Source organism: Pleurodeles waltl, chromosome 6, assembly GCF_031143425.1.
Source record: "Pleurodeles waltl isolate 20211129_DDA chromosome 6, aPleWal1.hap1.20221129, whole genome shotgun sequence".
Lineage (NCBI taxonomy): Eukaryota > Metazoa > Chordata > Amphibia > Caudata > Salamandridae > Pleurodeles > Pleurodeles waltl.
Window position 1 is genome coordinate 1,608,342,886 of NC_090445.1, and position 18,844 is coordinate 1,608,361,729.

Sequence of the window (18,844 nt, forward strand, 5' to 3'; positions counted from 1 at the left end):
CAACACATAACACCTGTGGGGGGGAGACTAAGCAATTTTTACAAACATTGGGAGGAGATAACAACAGACTCTTGGGTACTGGCAATTATCGAGCATGGTTATTGCATAGAATTTCTCAGATTCCCTCCAAACATGCCACCGAAAACACACAATATGTCAAAACAACACATGGATCTTCTAGGACTAGAGGTCCAGGCATTGCTACAAAAAGGAGCAATAGAATTAGTACCAATTCAACAAAAAGGAACAGGCATTTACTCTCTGTACTTTCTCATACCCAAAAAGGACAAAACACTGAGACCTATATTAGATCTCAGAACATTAAATACCTACGTCAAATCAGACCACTTTCACATGGTGACATTACAAGACGTAATCCCACTGCTCAAACAACAAGACTACATGACAACACTAGACCTAAAGGATGCATATTTCCATATACCGATACATCCTTCACACAGAAAGTACCTAAGATTTGTATTTCAAGGGGTACATTACCAATTCAAGGTGTTGCCATTCGGAATAACAACTGCGCCAAGAGTTTACAAAATGCCTGGCAGTAGTAGCTCGCATATCAGAAGGCAGCAAATACATGTGTCCCCGTACCTAGACGATTGGTTAAATAAAACCAACACACTAGAACGGTGTTTACAACACACAAAGTACGTCATAAAAACCCTACACAAACTAGGTTTCTCAATCAACTACACAGTCGCACCTTCAGCAGTGTCAGACACAGCAATACTTGGGGGCAACAATCGACACAGCAAAAGCGATTGCCACTCCAAGTCCACAAAGAGTACAAGCATTTCACAACGTAATACAGGTCATGTATCCAAACCAAAGAATACAAGTCAAAATAGTAATGAAACTACTAGGCATGATGTCCTCATGCATAGCCATTGTCCCAAACGCCAGATTGCACATGCAGCCCTTACAGCAGTGCCTAGCATCACAATGGTCACAGACACAGGGTCAACTTCTAGATCTAGTGGTGATAGACCGCCAAACATACACCTCGCTTCAATGGTGGAACAATACAAATTTAAACCAACGGTGGCCTTTTCAGGACCCAGTGCCTCAATACGTAATAACTACAGATGCCTCCATGATAGGGTGGGGAGCACACCTCAATCAACACAGCATTCAGGGACAATGGGACTCTCGGCAAAAACAGTTTCACATAAATCACTTAGAACTATTGGCAGTATTTCTTGCGTTAAAAGCATTTCAACCAATAATAAGCCACAAACACATTCTTGTCAAAACAGACAACATGACAACAATGTATTACCTAAACAAACAGGGAGGAACACACTCAACACAGTTGTGTCTCCTGACACAGAAAATACGGCATTGGGCGATACACAACCACATTCGCCTAATAGCACAGTTCATTCCAGGGATACAGAATCAATTAGCAGACAGTCTCTCTCGGGATCACCAACAGATCCACGAATGGGAGATTCACCCCCAAGTACTACACGCTTACTTCCAAAATTGGGGAACACCACAAATAAACCTGTTTGCAACAAAAGAAAACGCAAAATGACGAAACTTTGCATCCAGGTACCCACAAGATCAGTCTCTGGGCAATGCATTATGGATGAGTTGGTCAGGGATATTTGCATACGCTTTTCCCCCTCTCCCACTCCTTCCATATCTAGTAAACAAGTTGAGTCAAAACAAACTCAAACTCATACTCCTAGCACCAACTTGGGCACGATAACCTTGGTACACAACACTACTAGACCTCTCAGTAGTGCCTCATATCAAACTACCAAACAGACCAGATCTCTTAACTCAACACAATCAACAGATCAGACACCCCAATCCAGCATCGCTGAATCTAGCAATTTGGCTCCTGAAGTCTTAGAGTTCGGACACTTAAACCTTACACAGGAATGTATGGAAGTCATAAAACAAGCTAGAAAACCAACCACTAGACATTGCTATGCAAATAAGTGGAAAAGGTTTGTTTATTATTGCCATAATAATCAAATTCAACCCTTACACGCATCTGCTAAAGACATCGTAAGCTATTTGCTACATTTGCAAAAGTCAAAACTAGCTTTTTCATCCATTAAGATACATCTTACCGCAATTTCAACTTACCTGCAAATTACCCACTCAACTTCACTGTTTAGGATACCAGTCATAAAAGCCTTTATGGAAGGCCTAAAAAGTATTATACCACCAAGAACACCACCAGTTCCTTCGTGGAACCTCAACATTGACTCATGGGGCCACCATTTGAACCCAGGCACTCATGTGAAATGCAATATTTAACATGGAAAGTTGCATTTCTAATTGCCATCACATCTCTTCGAGTCAGTGAAATCCAAGCATTTACTATACAAGAACCATTTATTCAAATACACAAGCATAAATTAGTTCTACGGACAAATCCAAAATATTTACCAAAAGTCATATCACCGTTCCACTCGAATCAAACAGTAGAACTACCAGTGTTCTTCCCACAGCCAGATTCTGTAGCTGAGGGAGCACTACATACATTAGACATCAAAAGAGCGTTAATGTACTACATTGACAGAACAAAACAAATTCGGAAAACAAAACAATTATTTATTGCTTTCCAAAAACCTCATACAGGTAATCCAATTTCAAAACAAGGCATTGCTAGATGGATAGTTAGATGCATTCAAACCGGTTATCTCAAAGCAAAAAGAGAACTGCCTATTACACCTAGGGCACACTCAACTAGAAAGAAAGGTGCTACCATGGCCTTTCTAGGAAACATTCCAATGACTGAAATATGTAAGGCAGCCACATGGTCTACGCCTCATACGTTTACCAAGCACTACTGTGTGGATGTGTTAACAGCACAACAAGCCACAGTAGGACAAGCAGTACTACGAACTTTGTTTCAAACAACTTCAACTCCTACAGGCTAAACCACCGCTTTTGGGGAGATAACTGCTTACTAGTCTATGCAGAGCATGTGTCTCTGCAGCTACACATGCCATCGAACGGAAAATGTCACTTACCCAGTGTATATCTGTTCGTGGCATGAGACGCTGCAGATTCACATGCGCCCACCCGCCTCCCTGGGAGCCTGTAGCCGTTTCAAAGTTGATCTTGAACATTTGTAAATTTGTAAATATATCACTTTAAACTACATTATGTACATACATGTTTACTCCATTGCATGGGCACTATTACTATAAATCACAACTCCTACCTCACCCTCTGCGGGGAAAACAATCTAAGATGGAGTCGACGCCCATGCGCAATGGAGCCGAAAGGGGAGGAGTCCCTCGATCTCATGACTCGAAAGACTTCTTCGAAGAAAAACAACTTGTAACACTCCGAGCCCAACACTAGATGACGGGATGTGCAAAGCATGTGATTCTGCAGCGTCTCATGCCACGAACAGATGTACACTGGGTAAGTGACATTTTCCATATATATCTTAAAGACTTTGATATGATAGAAGATGTGACATTAGGAATTGAAAATATTTTATAGTGGAAGTTGAGGAAGTGTCATAATACCCTCAACTAGTTCTTGCAGTGTTGGTGCTCAAACATTCTTGAGCCTCAGTGATCACCGACTCTCCCTAAAGGGATTATTGGTGTTGTGCACCATATCAATCAGCAAAAGTTTTTCTTTGCGTCGAGTACAGTGTTTTCCTAGAGGTAAAAGTTTTCCTAGGGCACCTCTGCACCCTGAGAGCAAGAAACTACAGTTTTGTAATCTTTCAAACGTAGGTTTCCACGTATTACCAGTGACACTTACTGTTCTCTTTTTAATGTCAACAGCTCGAACCATGCTCACGTTTGTATGCTTATTTTTATAGTGGGGGAAAGTGATGCTGGAGATCCCAGCATGCTTAGTGCTGTTGGCACAGGCTCATTAAGTAGCCCTCACTAAGTGGGGCTATTGGACATCTATATTGAAAATCTACAGAATAGCTGTGCGATTTTCTCATGGAAGGATGGATGTGCCCTTTTTTGTGTCTGCCTATGACATAGAGATGAATTGTTGTCAATTTTTTTTAACTTATAAAGATTAAAGCTTTGGAAGGGCAGAAATCATCTCAGAAGGACAGGGCCCACATTTCTGATTAGGATTGCTGAGGTAGTCCTTGATATGAGTAGGTTAGCAAATGTTCAGTTGTTGGCAACATGTAGTAGTAGTACATGGGAGTTCTTGGCTGCAAAGAGACCATTAAGTGACCGTCCGTTTTCTAACAACTCCCCAGGTCCTTTCGAGTTGCTCGTTTATGGGCCTGATTGAGGAATTAGTGTGTCCTTGTAAGGACAGAAGCCACTCATGTACGTTCTCCACCTTTAACAGAGAAAACCAAGGTCTCATCACTGGACAGCCATTCCTGTACTAGCTGAAATTCATTTTTTCGAAGAAAGCAAGAATTGGTATATCTAATAAGGCTCTGTTTTGCCTGTGCTCTCTGTACTGCTTTCGGACCTGTCCCTTTGTTTTTCTTTGTCCTCGTTGTTATGCTCTTGAAACCCCTGAGGGAACACTTGTGTGGCACCATCTTGGCCGGTTCTTTGCTTCTATACACGTCACTGTCTGCATGATGCCCTCTGGTGGATAATCACAACATATGTGAGCGAGTTGTCCAGCTTTAAATAAAATGTGTATGGCACAAGTGGAAAGATATTTGAAAAAAATCACATTTGTTCTGCTGGCTAAAAAAAAAATGCCACATTTGTTCTGCTGGTAGTCTCGCGGGGCTTGAAAAGCCCTGGTTTGTCCTGGTTCTGGCCTCGTTTTAGCACATACATTTTCATGGTTAGCATATTTGTTACCCTGCTGAGCTTTTAGGAGAGGCCTTTAGGAAGCTGACCTGGCATGTGGTGTACAGCTATTGTTATCACCCTATACCAGGTCCAGGTATCCCCTATGAGTGAGGTGTAGTCAGTGTCTAGGAAGCCAGGCTCTCTAGAGGTAGCTGTGGTTGAGCAGCCAAGACTTATCTAGGAGGCATGCAAAGCTTATGCAATAACACTTACGGTCACACAGCACTTACACACACAAAAGAACCACACATTGTTAAAGGTACTTTATTTTAGTGACACAAATACTGTATAGGCAATAACTCTATTATATACACCTTAGTAATCAGGAATTTGCATAGAAAGCAATAGAAAACATTGAAGTAACAGTGAACAATAGAGACCCTAGGGGGAGACATAACATATACTAAAAAAATGGAATGCCAAAGTGAGACCCCTACCCAGGTAAGTAGAATCTGGAGAAGGGAGCTGGTGGAAACAGGGACCCCAAAAGAAAACTAACAGAGTGCCCCCAGCGACCAGGAGAGTACCTGTTTTTTCCCAAACCCTCAGAGAAACTTTGCGTTGTAAAAGGACTGTGCGAGACTGGAAGAACAAAAGATGGTTCCAGACAGAAGAGGACCTGCAAATGAAGGGAACGAGGTCCAGGTCCAGTTTGGAGTGTCCGATTTGGGCAGGAGCCTCTACCTTCCCTTCTGGAGATTCAGGACCGGGTCGACGGTGAAGACCAGGAGTCGGCTATGTAACACAGGAGCAGAAGAAGAGTTCCAGAAGTGATTTAGTCGATGCCCAACGTCGGAAGAAGAGTTGCAGGCCGTCAGTGGTATGGGAAAACCACCAACACGCCTTGGCAAAGGCAAGAGTCGCAGAAGAGAAGTTACAGCGCTGCTAGGGACCAGGAAGGTCTGAGGGGACTCAACTCAAGGACGGGGAGTCCCAGGAGACCCTCAGCAGTGAGAAGAGCCAGAAGTTGAGTATGCAGCCCTCACAGGCAGCAGGCATAGGAGTCGCAGTGAGGCCCACCCAGCTCACCTGGAAAGGAGTCCCACATCGCTGGAGCAGCAGGCAGGAGACTGCGTGTTGCAGAGAAGAGTGCTGGAGGCCTGGGCTACTCTGAGCCTGAAGATCCCTTGGAAGAAGGGCCAACAAGCCTTGGTAGCTGCAAGAGTCGCAGTGCACAGAGGTACTGTCCTGCAAGGGGAGGCAAAGACTCACCAGCTCCAAAGTCGGTCAGCTGGTAGAGGGAAACAAGGGGACCACTGAACACCACCTGTGTTGCAGGATGCAGGCACAGGGCTCCCAAATCTACTCGACCACTCACTATGGCGAGTTTTATTTTATGAGGTTGAGTTACTTTTAGATTCCACTCGACCCTGACCCTTCTGGCAAGTGGACAAAGAACAGATGTTCTGTTCAGTCAGAAACTGAATTAGCAATTAAGATGCCTTTATTCGTATTCTTGTCATATTTGCTCTGTGTTCAGAGGCAGAGGTCAAAAGTCAGTTTGTCTTCTTGCAATGCTAATACTTGTCCTTGTGACTGCAGTGTTCCAGGATTTTGTAAGGTGAACTGTCTGACCTATATGAAATGAAGGGCTTTTGGTGTCAGGTTTTTCCTAACACATAATATTTATATAACTAAGTCAACACTGCAAACATTTCAAAATATATTTCAGTCGCTGTGAAAGACCATTTATTCTACTTATTTGTGATGAAAAAAATATTTTAACAGGATGTAAAAAAAAAAGTCTGAACACTTTACTTGGTGATGTCCAAATGATGTTTTAAAAAAAACAGTTTTCACAGACTATTGTTAATATAGTTTTATCAGTAAAGCTGCAAGTTAGTGGGAAGGTTTTTGGAAATGTACTGTCTGTAAATGACAAAGCGCTACCACATCATGCTTTAGTAACATATTTATTAAAAGTGAGTGTTTAAACATAAACTGAGAAACACTCCAGTCCTGATGGAAAAGCTATTATTAAACTAAGAGGAAGTCATGCATGGATCATGTGTACCCCATACGTGGGTTAGATTTATTAAACATGAAGCAAACATTTAGTGTATTTAATAAAACAAGCAGAAGTGCTCAACTCACATATTTGAAGGAAGAAAAAGGCGACTTTAAAATAGAATATTTGTCTAGGGTCACACAATTTGAGACCCATTTCCAGGTCAAGTACATTACAGTTAAGTCGAGTAGATAATTTAAGCCACTCGACCTGCAGGTCCAGTAACATTTTTATGATTCTTCGAGGCCTGACGCAGAGTTGCTGGAGAGAGGACCCACATAGCCGGTCATCATTGCAATTGGTGCTTACGGATGCAGGAGAGTGACTTCTTCACTCCAAGGGAGATTCCTTCTTGCTTGTTGGTGCAGACTGAAGACTTGAAACCCTCAAAGGATGCACAGCCAGGGAAATGTTGCAGTTCCTGGAAGGAGTCAGAGAAACAATGTTGCAGAGCGAAGTCGTCGGTGAAACTACAGATTGTAGGTTCCTGTGAAGACAAGTTGCGGTTCCAGTGGCCAGAAGATGAAGTAAACATTGCAGAGGAGTCCTGCTGGAATCTTGCATATCAAATCTAAGGACCCACCCAAGAAGGAGACCCTATATCGCCCTTAAAAGGGGATTGGTCATCTAGCAGGATCCTATCAGGAGGGGGCTGTGACATCCCCAGCCTGACCTGGCTACTCAGATGCTCCCAGAGGCCTCTGCCCATCTTGGATTCAAGATGGCAGAATCAAGTGGCCACCTGGAGGAGCTCTGGGCACCGCCCGTGGGGTGGTGATGGACAGGAAAGTGGTAACTCCCCTTTCCATTGTCCAGTTTCACGCCAGAGCAATGACCGGGGGTCTCTGGACTGGTGCAAACTGGTTTATGAAAGGAGGGCACCAAATGTGCCCTTCAAATCTTACCAGTGGCTTGGGAAGGCTATGTATTTCCAAAGGGAGAGGGTGTTGCCTTCCTCTCCCAAAGTAAATCTTTAGTTCTGTCTTCATGAGCTTGAGCTGCTCAAGCAGCAGAAGGGCAGATACCTGTCTGTAGGGTGGCAGCAGCGCGGGCTGCCCAGGAAAACCCTGCAAACTGGTAGGAGCAAAGCTGAGGGTCCTCTAAGAATCCCCCAGAGTGCATGGAATTATACAACCAATATTGGCAACTGTATTGGGGTATGATTACGACATGTTTGATACCATACATGCCTAGGTTCGGAGTTACCTTTATGTAGCTGGACATAGGTAGTGATTTATGTCCAGTACATGGGTAAAATGGCTCCCCACACTCACGAAGTCCAGGACGATGGAGCTGGAGTTCATAGGGGAACCTCTGCTCATGTGGTGGTGCCCTCATACACATGTACTTGCACCTTTCTCTTTGGACAAGGAGGGCCGGTCATAGGGATGACTTACAGTGACCTGGTGCAGTGACCTGTAATAAAAGGGTGCATGCTCTTTTTCAGACAAACGGCAATACCAGGCCTGCAGAAACATTTTGCATGGGCTCAGAGGGGTGGCATAATACATGCTCCAGCCCATGGGGACCACCTGTTTGCCCCTATGTCCTGGGTACTTAGGTACCATTTACTAGGGACTTAAAGGAGGGAACCAGTATGCCAGTTGTGGGGTGTACAAAGTCAGGGACAACCACATTTAGAGGGAGAGAGCACAGTCACTGGGGTCCTGATTAGCAGGATTCCAGTGAACACAGTTGAAACACACTGACAACAGGTAAAAAGTGGGGGGTAACCATGCCAAAAAGAGGATACTTTCCTTAAAGGCCCAGACTCAAAAGTCTTCAGAATTAACACTTTTTGAATTGGGTGTACTGAGTTAGGATGCCTTGAATTGCCTCCTGATTCAGCAGTCGCTGCCTGGGATTTTATGGAGTCCATTGTTCTAATTTTGGTAAAATACATAATAGTAGTAGGGGGAAGAGAAATCGTCTTAAGTCTTCACACTATACATAAACCTTGGGTAGGTTGCAAATACACCAAGCCAGTAGTTTTTCGGGCAGGTTAAGTTTTTGTATTTAGTATTTATAAAGCGCATTCCAGCTGTAGCATCGAAGCACTAAGTATTAGATGAGCAAGTGTTGGCAAAAGAAAAAGCAGCTACTGGGAAAAGAGCCAAGTTTTTAATTGTTTCCTGAAGGCCATCAAATTTTGTTCCTTCCTAATAATCAAGGGAAGTCCATTCCAGTGTTTAGAAGCCGCACAATAAGTGCTTTGTTCCCTCATCTAACTTTACAAGTTCGAGGGACCTGTAACAGGTGGGCTCCGGTTAGAGGTATACCAACGTAATCTAGAAGAGAGGTATTCCGATCTGCGCAAATGCAACGACTTAAAAGTTAGGCATAACGTTTTTAAAATAATACACTTTCTAACGGGTAGCCAGTGCAGGTTATCTCACTCATTCTCTTGTTCTTTTGTTATATGTTCCTACCATCTCTGTGGGTGGGGACTTTTGAAGTATTTAGACATTAGACCATAATTACATTTTTACCTTTCTGGCTTTTTCCTGTTACGATATGGTTTACACCATCTCTGCATACTGCCCCCTCCGCTAACCTTATCCTCTACCCATCTAAATAGGTCCGAACCTGTTTCTGTAGTACTCAGTAAATTCCTCATAGGGCCTAATGCCTGCATTTTAGACACTTTTTGTTCTACTTCTTTTTTCCTATTACCCCACCTCCTTTCATCATAATTGGGTAACAAGTGTAAGCACTCCAGCTTTAAGACCTTTGTGTGGGGGAGAAGCTGACCCACATAACCACCTCCTCTTGCTTGGAGGATAGCAGTTGTTTTGAGGTCTCTATTTATCTGCCTGGATAGCATGCAGAATGATGGTTCATCTGACATGAAAAATGTTGTATTTCGTCACCATCAAGAAGAATTGGGAGATACATATAGAGTCTTGCCTTGGCAATGGGAAGTGTTTTTGTCAGTAAACTAGCAATTTTTTTTCCTAGGGACCTTTCCTTGCAGAGGTCACCGCCTTCGCTGGCCCTCTGCACACGCTGTGAGTAAACCCTGGGGATAGCTGAAAGAAATCTGCCCGAAAGACTGTGCACACTTGTATCAGGTGAATCTTGCTAGCAAGACCCCTTCGTTGCTGTCCAGGAGAATGTCATGAAGCACACAGGCGCAGAGCATGTTTTGAGATCAAAACCCCTGCTCCAGAGAAGCAGTTCAACCATATATTGGACCCCAAGCTATAGCAGACTAAATGATAGAGCCATTCTTTCTGGACTAAGTGATGTATTCCTACTGAACCAATCCTAATCTCCTGCCCTATGTATGTCACGGAAGTCAAAGCCTCCATCTTTTCTGGTGACTCCAGAGGCTTGAATCAGGACATTGAGCCCAACTCTTTGTCAAAGTTTCAGTGTGACAGCTTAGGTCCTTCCCCTTACTCTTCCCCCCTTACTCTTCCTTACCCCCCACACAAACCTTTTCTCGTGCAGGTGGCTCTTTAGAAAGGAAGTGCCAGCCAGCATTTGTGAACTTTGGGTTAAGTATAGCAGTAGACAGGCTTTCTGCTAGCATTTTGACATAGTTAGCTTCTCCTCCAAATTGCAAGAGGCAGGAACATTTCAGAGGCAATAGTAAGGCCAGCCAAGTTAGCTCTCCTGGATGCCCAAATGCCCAATTGTCCTGCCATTTGATTAATTTTGTTTGACCAATGACTTTGTGTTTCACCACTGCGCATATTAGTTGCTCAATGTTCACCAGTAGCACATTGTATGTTTTGTTCAGTTGAGCCGCCTATTGGCTTTGACATGGCATTAGCCATTACTTTCTGTATCCAGTTTCGCCACCTATTGGCTTTGACATTGCATTAGCCATTACATTTTGTATTCTGCCTATTGGCTTTGACATGCTGTATTCAGTTTAGCCGCCTATTGGCTTTGACATTGCATTAGCCATTACATTCTGTATTCTGCCTATTGGCTTTGACATGTTGTATCCAGCTTAGCTGCCTATTGGTTTTGACATGATATTATACATTGCATTTTGTATTCAGCTTAGCTGCCTATTGGCTTTGACATGATATTATACATTGCATTTTATATTCAGCTCAGCTGCCTATTGGCTTTGACATGATATTATACATTGCATTTTGTATTCAGCTCAGCTCCCTATTGGCTTTGATATGACATTAGACATTGCATTTGATATTTAGGTTAGCTGCCTATTGCCTTTAACGTGGAGTTAGACATTGCAGTTGAGAATCCAAGCAGTATTTTTCCAAGCTGTGTTTTTGCACAAGATGAACCAAGATGTTTTTCTCACAGTAGACTAGACCTGATAAGAGCGGGTACATTGGTTGTTTTTCTCTGCTCGAGCTTGGGAAGAGGAGCAGTCTCGGAGATCTGGCTAGTCTCCAAAGGCTTGCGTAGTTTTCCCGAGTCTGAGAGGAGGGGGCACACCTTTGTAACGAATGTCACAGGCTTCAGAGAATTAGATTCGGATCTGCCTGACTTCGTGCTGGAACTAGGCGCCAGTTGCCAGCATCCCGTGTGGGTAGATAAATCTCTTTCTCGCAGCTGACAGGGAGTCATCAGCTTGCAGACCCTAGAAAGATGAAGCTGTAAATAGTTTCTCACACGGTGAAGTATTTGTTTTGCTTTGCATTCAATATCTTATAAATATAACCTGCTGTGTATATTGCAAACTGATATATTTTGTTTTCATTGACGTGTGCTTGAAATCTACTAATCCGTCATTCACGAAATCTCGGTTGGGGAAGAATTAACAACAATAAAAGTCTTCTTTGAACTCAGAAGTGCATTCCTGGTATGTTATGTAAGTGCTAAAAACTAGATAAGAGCAGAAGCACTACACCAATCCTGTTGGGAGATCACCCGACGCATAATACCAAAAAGTACATTTGCCTCTGTCATGGTAGAAGACTAGTACTACTATTAAAGAACATTGCTAATTAGACTCGGTCCTTCTCTCTAATCTTTACAACGATCTGACCCTGGTAATGTTCTGCCTGCATCACCACCAATATTTTGACAACTGTCTCATTCAACTTACGCCATGGCAGGGTGCTAGAACCACGGTAACTCTAAAACAGTACTCTCCAAACACGAGTTCTGTGCATCTGCCCAAAAGTGTCTGTGATTTTCTTCAGATGGATTCAGTTTATATAGGTACTCCGTGTCAAGGCCTAAAAATAATAATTTATTTGAGTTCTATGTTCATTTAGACTGACAACAAGATATATCAAAGCATTTGAATATAGAGAACGTGTCCATGACTGAAACATAATTTTGCAGCTTAGTGCTTTATCCTTGTGGTTAGTTATCATTTTATTACTCTTCCTTTAACTCTTTACCTGGGCTTGGTCGGGGTTTTGGTTACTTATAGGGTGTTTCTATTGCATGAATCACAACTGCCTGCATGGTTCCATAGTATCTCTGGCATCTCTATGTAAGACGTGTTTATTTGTGGTTGTGTGTCTGATTTGTGTTATCAGTGTGAGAAAAGAGAGGTGGCTGTCTGCTCTTCACAACACTATTGGGTACGGTTACCACTTTACTTGATTCTTCATTAAAAGAGAGTGTAGGACTTCACAGTAGTTGATTATGAAGCAAAGGTTACAGCAGTTTATGTGGTAATTGTACTGTGGATGTGTTTTCATCCTTTATTAAAATGCAAAGAAATCTTGTGTGTGAATCTGGCAGTTGCTGAAATAAACTGTTCTTTGGTTAAATAATCAATAAAGTTAGTATATATGAGTAACTAGACTTCACATAATATTGCAGATCTCGCAAATGGTGATGAATCTATGGAGACAGATGGGCTTCAGGAAGTCCCGCTCTGCAGCTGCAGGATGGAAACACCAAAGAAAGATGAGATTACCTTGCTGGCTAATGAGCAGTGCATGGCAACTGAGAGCACAGATGGAGAGGTATGTTCTGTTCAGCCAACAGTGGAGTGGTTGTTCATGGTTTTTGTAAAGTGCAACAGCCTACCAGTTTAGTGTCAAAAGGATATTGCTGGTACATTGGTTTGGCAAGCAATAAACATACATATAAAATACAAAAATAATGTACATCCTTGTAAGATTTTATGGTTTTACATATTAAGACATCTCTGACCTTCACTTAGTCCTCAGTAAATCATGATAGTAAATACATGTAACATGTGCTCACTTTATTTGTTACAAAAACTCAGAATTATGTGGGGAAAAACATTAAGTACACCCCATGATGAAGTAACATGTGGGAACCCCAGTTAGCAACAGTAAATGTTTCTTGTAATAGGTTCATTGTTTCACATTGTGTGAGTGGACTTCTGCACCAGTCCTCTAACTCCTCCTTATAAACCCCCTTAAGCTTTGTGATGTTTGCGGGCATTTGTTTATGCTCATATTGCTTTAGGTGTCACTAAATCATCTCCAAGGGGTTGAAGTCTAATTGTTCATGAGCCGTTGCAACCCTGAATTCTTTTTTTTTTTTTTCTTTCAGCCGTTCATTCCCAGATTTACTGATATGTTTTAGATCATTGTCCTATGTATGAGACTTTATGGGCCACGTTTTATGTGTTGAACTGTTAGTCTCAAATTTTCATTCGGGGTGCATTGGTAAAGAGGAATTTTGTGTGGACTTTGTGATCATGAAGCTTCAGCTACAAAGCAGGCCTATAGCAACTCTCCACAACCATTCTTGGTGGGTGGAATGGTGTTTGTGGTGATATCCATGGTTTTGGTTTATCCAAATATGTCATAGTGCATTCCAGCCTGACAGCTCCACTTTTATCTCATCTGTCCAGAGGACATTGTGTTTTGTGCTTCATTCAGGCACTGTTAAGCAAACCTGAGCCATGGAGCAGAGTTATTTTCTGGAGAGAATGGAGGTTCTCCTGGTTGTCCTGCTAAGAAACCCATACTAGCTTGATAGTTTCCTAACCGATTTATGAACTCTACTGTTTATGGGATGTCCAGAGGTCTGCGGATCACTTACAGCAGCTTTTGGGCCTCTTTGAATCAGATAGTGTCAATGTGGGATGAACTGGTAAGTAAGCCCATTCTTGGGTGGATTGGTAACGGTTTTGAACGTTCTTTATTTCTTCTTACTTACTGTAGGATGAATAATTTAATGTTTTTATAAGAGAATTTCTAATCCTCTCCTGAAATGGAACAGCAGGATTGCTTTCCTTGAGATACAGCCGTTTTCAAGTGCATGGCAGTGGTAGCAACAGCTCTTTGAAGGGAAGACATCATCCCCTTTAGCTGGATAACTGGTAAGTCTAAGCCAACTCACCTCAAACTTCAATGGCCCTGCATTCAAAGGTGTCTCTTCTGCAGAGCTTAGAGTTACAGAACAACCCCTCCAAATCAGTTTTTTTTAAGCGCAGAAAATTCCATCTGTAGGGGTGATTTCGGATGCAAATATGGCAAAAAGTTCTTCTTTAGAGGAAAGACTATCATCTGTTACCCATTCTTCTGCTCAAGAAAGGTTTTAGCCTTGGTCAGTTAAGTTTTGTTTCGACAAGGCGGTAAGGCTTCCTTCATCTTCATCTGATGTCCAAAGCCAGGTTGTATTTGCAAATTCCTCAGGAGTATAAGCAGGCTCAGAGGTCTTAGAAAATAGGGGACTGGGAAGAAAAGTTTCAGATGACTCGGAGAGAGACACAGATCCTTTTGTGGTGGCACAGACAATCAAACATGCATCAAGAAACCTTGTTCCAGAACTCCTTTCCATGTCAGACAATTGTACGGAGACCCTGACACACGAGGAGATAATTGAAAGTGGAAAAAGTAAACTACGTCCTCGTAGTGGAACTGAAGCATATTTTTTAGAAAACATTTTGAATAGTGTTAATTGTACCCCGGATCCTTAAAACACCCGCTAGCTTCAAAGGGGCAGAAAAAACACTCCTGGATTGACAGCCAGTGATATTAGGTGCTATACAGCATGAGAAAAACAATTACAGACCCAGCAGAAGCATTCAGACTCCGGCGGCTCCAGGCTTTGGCAATAATTGCCAGTGAACAGAGAGCAGCTGCCCGGAGAATAATGGCTGACCGCAGTTCTCGCTGAAATGACAGTGGAACGCACCAGTCACAGTGGTAGACAATAACCCCCACATTTGGCCCACTCCAATTAATGTAATTCCCCATAAACATTTTAAAAATTCACAACAGCCGTGTGTGTTTGCCTTTTGCTGTGGGAATACTTGGCCACAATTTTTTTACATGATAGACTCTTGCGACACAGCCTTTGACCTCATAACTCAGTGTTCAGTCATAAATCAAAATGACAGGACCATAAAACTTAATACAGTGTTATAAATCATTCTGAGTGCAACACATTGCTTTTGCCATGAGCTTAAATCATAATTCAGAGACAGGTCATAAATCAAAGTTGATAGGTCATACATAAATCTTTTTTCCCCGTATCATAACTTTGCTGCATGACATCATCTCTGCTATAAATCAATCAAGTCCTTGTCATTTGCTTGTCACAATTCTTGACACCTATTGTTGTTGAGGCCATCCTCCATGCCGCTTTTGGGGTCATCCAGTTTTGTTGGTTCTTTCTTTCTCTGATCGTGAGGGGGTAGCCTCTTAGTGCTGTTAGGCTCAACTCGCTACCTTGTCTGTCCGTTTTGAGCCCTGCCAACAGGCCGGTCTGGGCCGCGAGTGCTGTGCTCCGCTTACTCCCCTTGCTCCCCTGCTCCGCTTACTCCCCTATCGTCCTAACTTACCCTGCCGTAAGGCATCCCAAGGTAATTAGCCTTTCTCCGGCACACCTCCCACCGGTGTGCCTTCTTTACCAACCAAACGTGCCCCTTTTACCACCGTCGATTGCCCCCTCGGCCCTGCGACAATGCTGCTGTTCTGGTGTGGGTGAGTGGGTCTCAAAATCCTGTGCGCTTCCCTCCTGCCCCACACTGATTTCTGCATGGGCACCAGAATCCTTTTAATCCGCCTTCCAAACTGAGGTCGCAGCGGTGACACAGAATCCAAGATTTTTATATAAGATCATATTTGTAATGGATATTTCTGCCTGCAGATTTCTCGCGTTTGAGCTCTCCAATGCACTGGGCTGGATCTGGAAAAGCTTCCATAGCTCATAGTTGTCATTAAGTAGTGACATTGGCATCCGTCATTGGTCCTAGTCTTCATGTCACAGGGCCAAATATAGGCAATCACCACTGTGTGCTGGTATTGGTTCCTGTTTTTGTGCTCCCTGTGACATGGATCAGAAGCTCTGATCCTCTATATGAAGTTTGTTCAAATTTAAAGTTTTATTCTTGATAAGTGACTTGATTTTTTGGGTTTAGCATGGATTTCGCTATTGAATACTACAGGTATTAAACCACAGTATGCATTATGCGTGCAAGAAGCAACCCCATTTTTGCAGTGTAGAATTAATTTTGACTCTGAATACTATAGGCCAGTGGTTCTCAACCTGTGCTCTGGGGACCTCTGGGGGTCCACAAAGCCTCCTCAGAAAATTAGAAAATTAAAGAATATTAACAGATTAGGTCCTCAGCTTTCAGTAATGACATAGTAGGGGGACCTCGGACTCCAATAATGATTCAGTGGGGGTCCCCGAGTTCCAGTATTCATGACCTGGGGGTCCACAGAAGTCAAAAGGTTGGGAACCACTGCGGTAGGCTTTAAACCACAGTGTGCATTTTGCTTGCAGACATTTGTCACCGACTCACACATCTGTGATGTCTTTGGCCTAGACTTGCCTTAACTAGTCTTGTAGCTAGTGACAAGCAGGTCACTCACTACAAGGGAGAGAAAGAGAGTAACCAAATAGGGTACATCCTCCCATGTACACAACAGTGAGTATCCTACACAGTAACAAAAACAAGCTTTAACAGATAGGCGGCTTGACTCCATAGGATTGACACAATTGCTTTGTTGTTTGTTAGACCCTCGCACACTCTATTAATGGCATGCTTCATTATCTGATCTACAAACCAGGATGTGCTTGACCATATTCCAGGGAGCACTTTTGATAGTTTCCTACCGGGGTCTAAAAAAAAAAAAAAAAAACACCTTGAAACATATAGATATGCCTTTAATAGTGGGATTCACTGTATGGTTAAAAGAGGTATACCTCTAGGGGTGTGTTGGAGACTTACGCACTACGTGGGGTTGACATGTTTCATCCCTATGCAAAATGGCACATTGGGTCATGGACTTTCATTAGGGTTCTATGATATAATGCCCTGGGATAAATGTTTCTTGCAAGTCAATCTGTTCAACCTAACTAGAGTCATTGAGGACATACTCTACACATGCAAACATTAACAAGCATTTGCAATGCAATGGGTCTTGCATTTGCTCCAGTTAAATGTATTGGTGTTGTAAATTCTTAACTGGACTTTTCTCGCCACATACATTGAAAATGAAAATGAAAACATTAGTTGACATAAGTCAACCGATTCAAAGTGCCATGGCTGCCATGAGCATGAGTGCGAAGGAGCGACACAAAAAGAAAAAGAAGTTTGCTCACAGTCAAACTTATCAGCAATCTTGCAGTTATCCATGTAACAGGATCAGTTTGCCAGGGGGTAACAAAACCTCCCCAAGAAAGGACAAACAATGGATTTTTGAAAGGCAAGCCCATGAACAAGTGAAAGTGATGGATGAGTTAAAAGCCAACAATACAAAAACCAGTCAAAGAGCTTGCACGCTCGACCTAAAAAGCGGCGTATAAAAGGCACAATCACCCTTCTTCAGTGACTTTGTTGTCTAGGATCCTGCAAAGAGAAAATAATGCATTAGTTTGATATTGCAAGCAATCCTTGCAGGTCAGTAGTACTCAGTCGCTTCTCACCCTATTCAGTGATGATGCAACATCCTAAAACAAATGTGCCTGCTATTATTGTGTAAGTCTGTAAACACAAAAACCACAAGACAAACTATGGTTAATCTGTGTTGAGCAAATATCCGTAATTGTTTAACATGTAACATTTCATGCTGTGAAGCAGCAGATCATGCATTAAAATGTGCAGCAATAACATGGTCAGCTAACTTACCCTAAAGTGTAGGGGCAAGTATGTCACATTAGAGGAGTGGTCACACGCTGTAGTGTTGAATAGAAACATATGGTCATATCCAGGAAGGACCGCAGAGAAACCAGCAGTGTGCATAAATGTAAAAGATAAAGAGAGCAGTTAGTAAGCCAAATGTATTCTCACAGAACCCAATTCATAATTTTAATGGATGTCAAATTACTCACTTCGTCAAGGGTGCCATGTCACCAGCCATACTAATCGTATCCCTTCTTCTCCCAAAAAGTAAGTGGGTGAGAAACTGATATTAATTTATGCATAATCACAACAAACTCAGGAGCCTTCGTGGCCTGACTTGATATCAAAAGCTTTGACAAGACTCCAAGCCCTGTGATATATGTTCCTTTATTATGCATCCAAAGGCCATGTAGTAATCATGGAGTAGGAAAACATGCTGTAAAAAGCGGAACACAAGAAGCGAGGCCTGTCCAGCTTGAGGTCACCCTCCTCGAGTAAATTGAATCTGCAGGGCAAGGTTTTGAAAAAGAAGAATTAAAAACGCCATAAACAGGACTCCTCGACTTACAGATGTTCCTGTTCTCTGGCAAGTCTGAGTAATCTGTTCACACGAGTCAGCTATGGCGTCACCTGACTCCCCTCAGCCCTTCTAGCTCTGTAGAAGATATAACTCAAGTTCCCCAGACTGTCTTCAGTCCCTCATCAAGCCTTCAGCCAGGTCATGTCACATATTTTAAACCATTTTGGCGTACCTTCTGGCTCCACAGAGCTATTGACGACCTTAGCTGCACTACAGCTGGTGGTTGCATGGTTGCATCCTCCCCACCAGCTGACAGTTCTGGAGCCTGCCAGGTCTGCCTTAGGCAGCAAGCCTGCCTTTTCCTATTTTGCTGAAAACCTCGCTGGCTAACCTTATAGCGGCGAACCACCAACTCTGATGTTATTGGTTCTAAATCCACTGATGCCAGCCACAAAGTCTGATCCTTCTATTGCCTGTATCTTTCCAAAGTCATTTTACAGGAACAAAAATGCATCCTCATTTTGAGTATG

At 42.8% G+C, this 18,844-nt stretch overlaps 1 protein-coding gene across 15 annotated transcripts in view; it reads left to right on the forward strand.

The window, feature by feature from the left end:
* EHMT1 (euchromatic histone lysine methyltransferase 1) overlaps window positions 1-18,844 on the forward strand; it is an 800,236-nt gene that overhangs the window by 355,626 nt on the left and 425,766 nt on the right. For all 15 annotated transcript variants that reach the window (XM_069241478.1, XM_069241487.1, XM_069241485.1 and 12 more), the window contains one exon: window positions 12,559-12,704. In XM_069241478.1, the coding sequence (XP_069097579.1) occupies window positions 12,559-12,704 (146 nt within the window). The remainder of the gene's footprint in view (window positions 1-12,558; window positions 12,705-18,844) is intronic.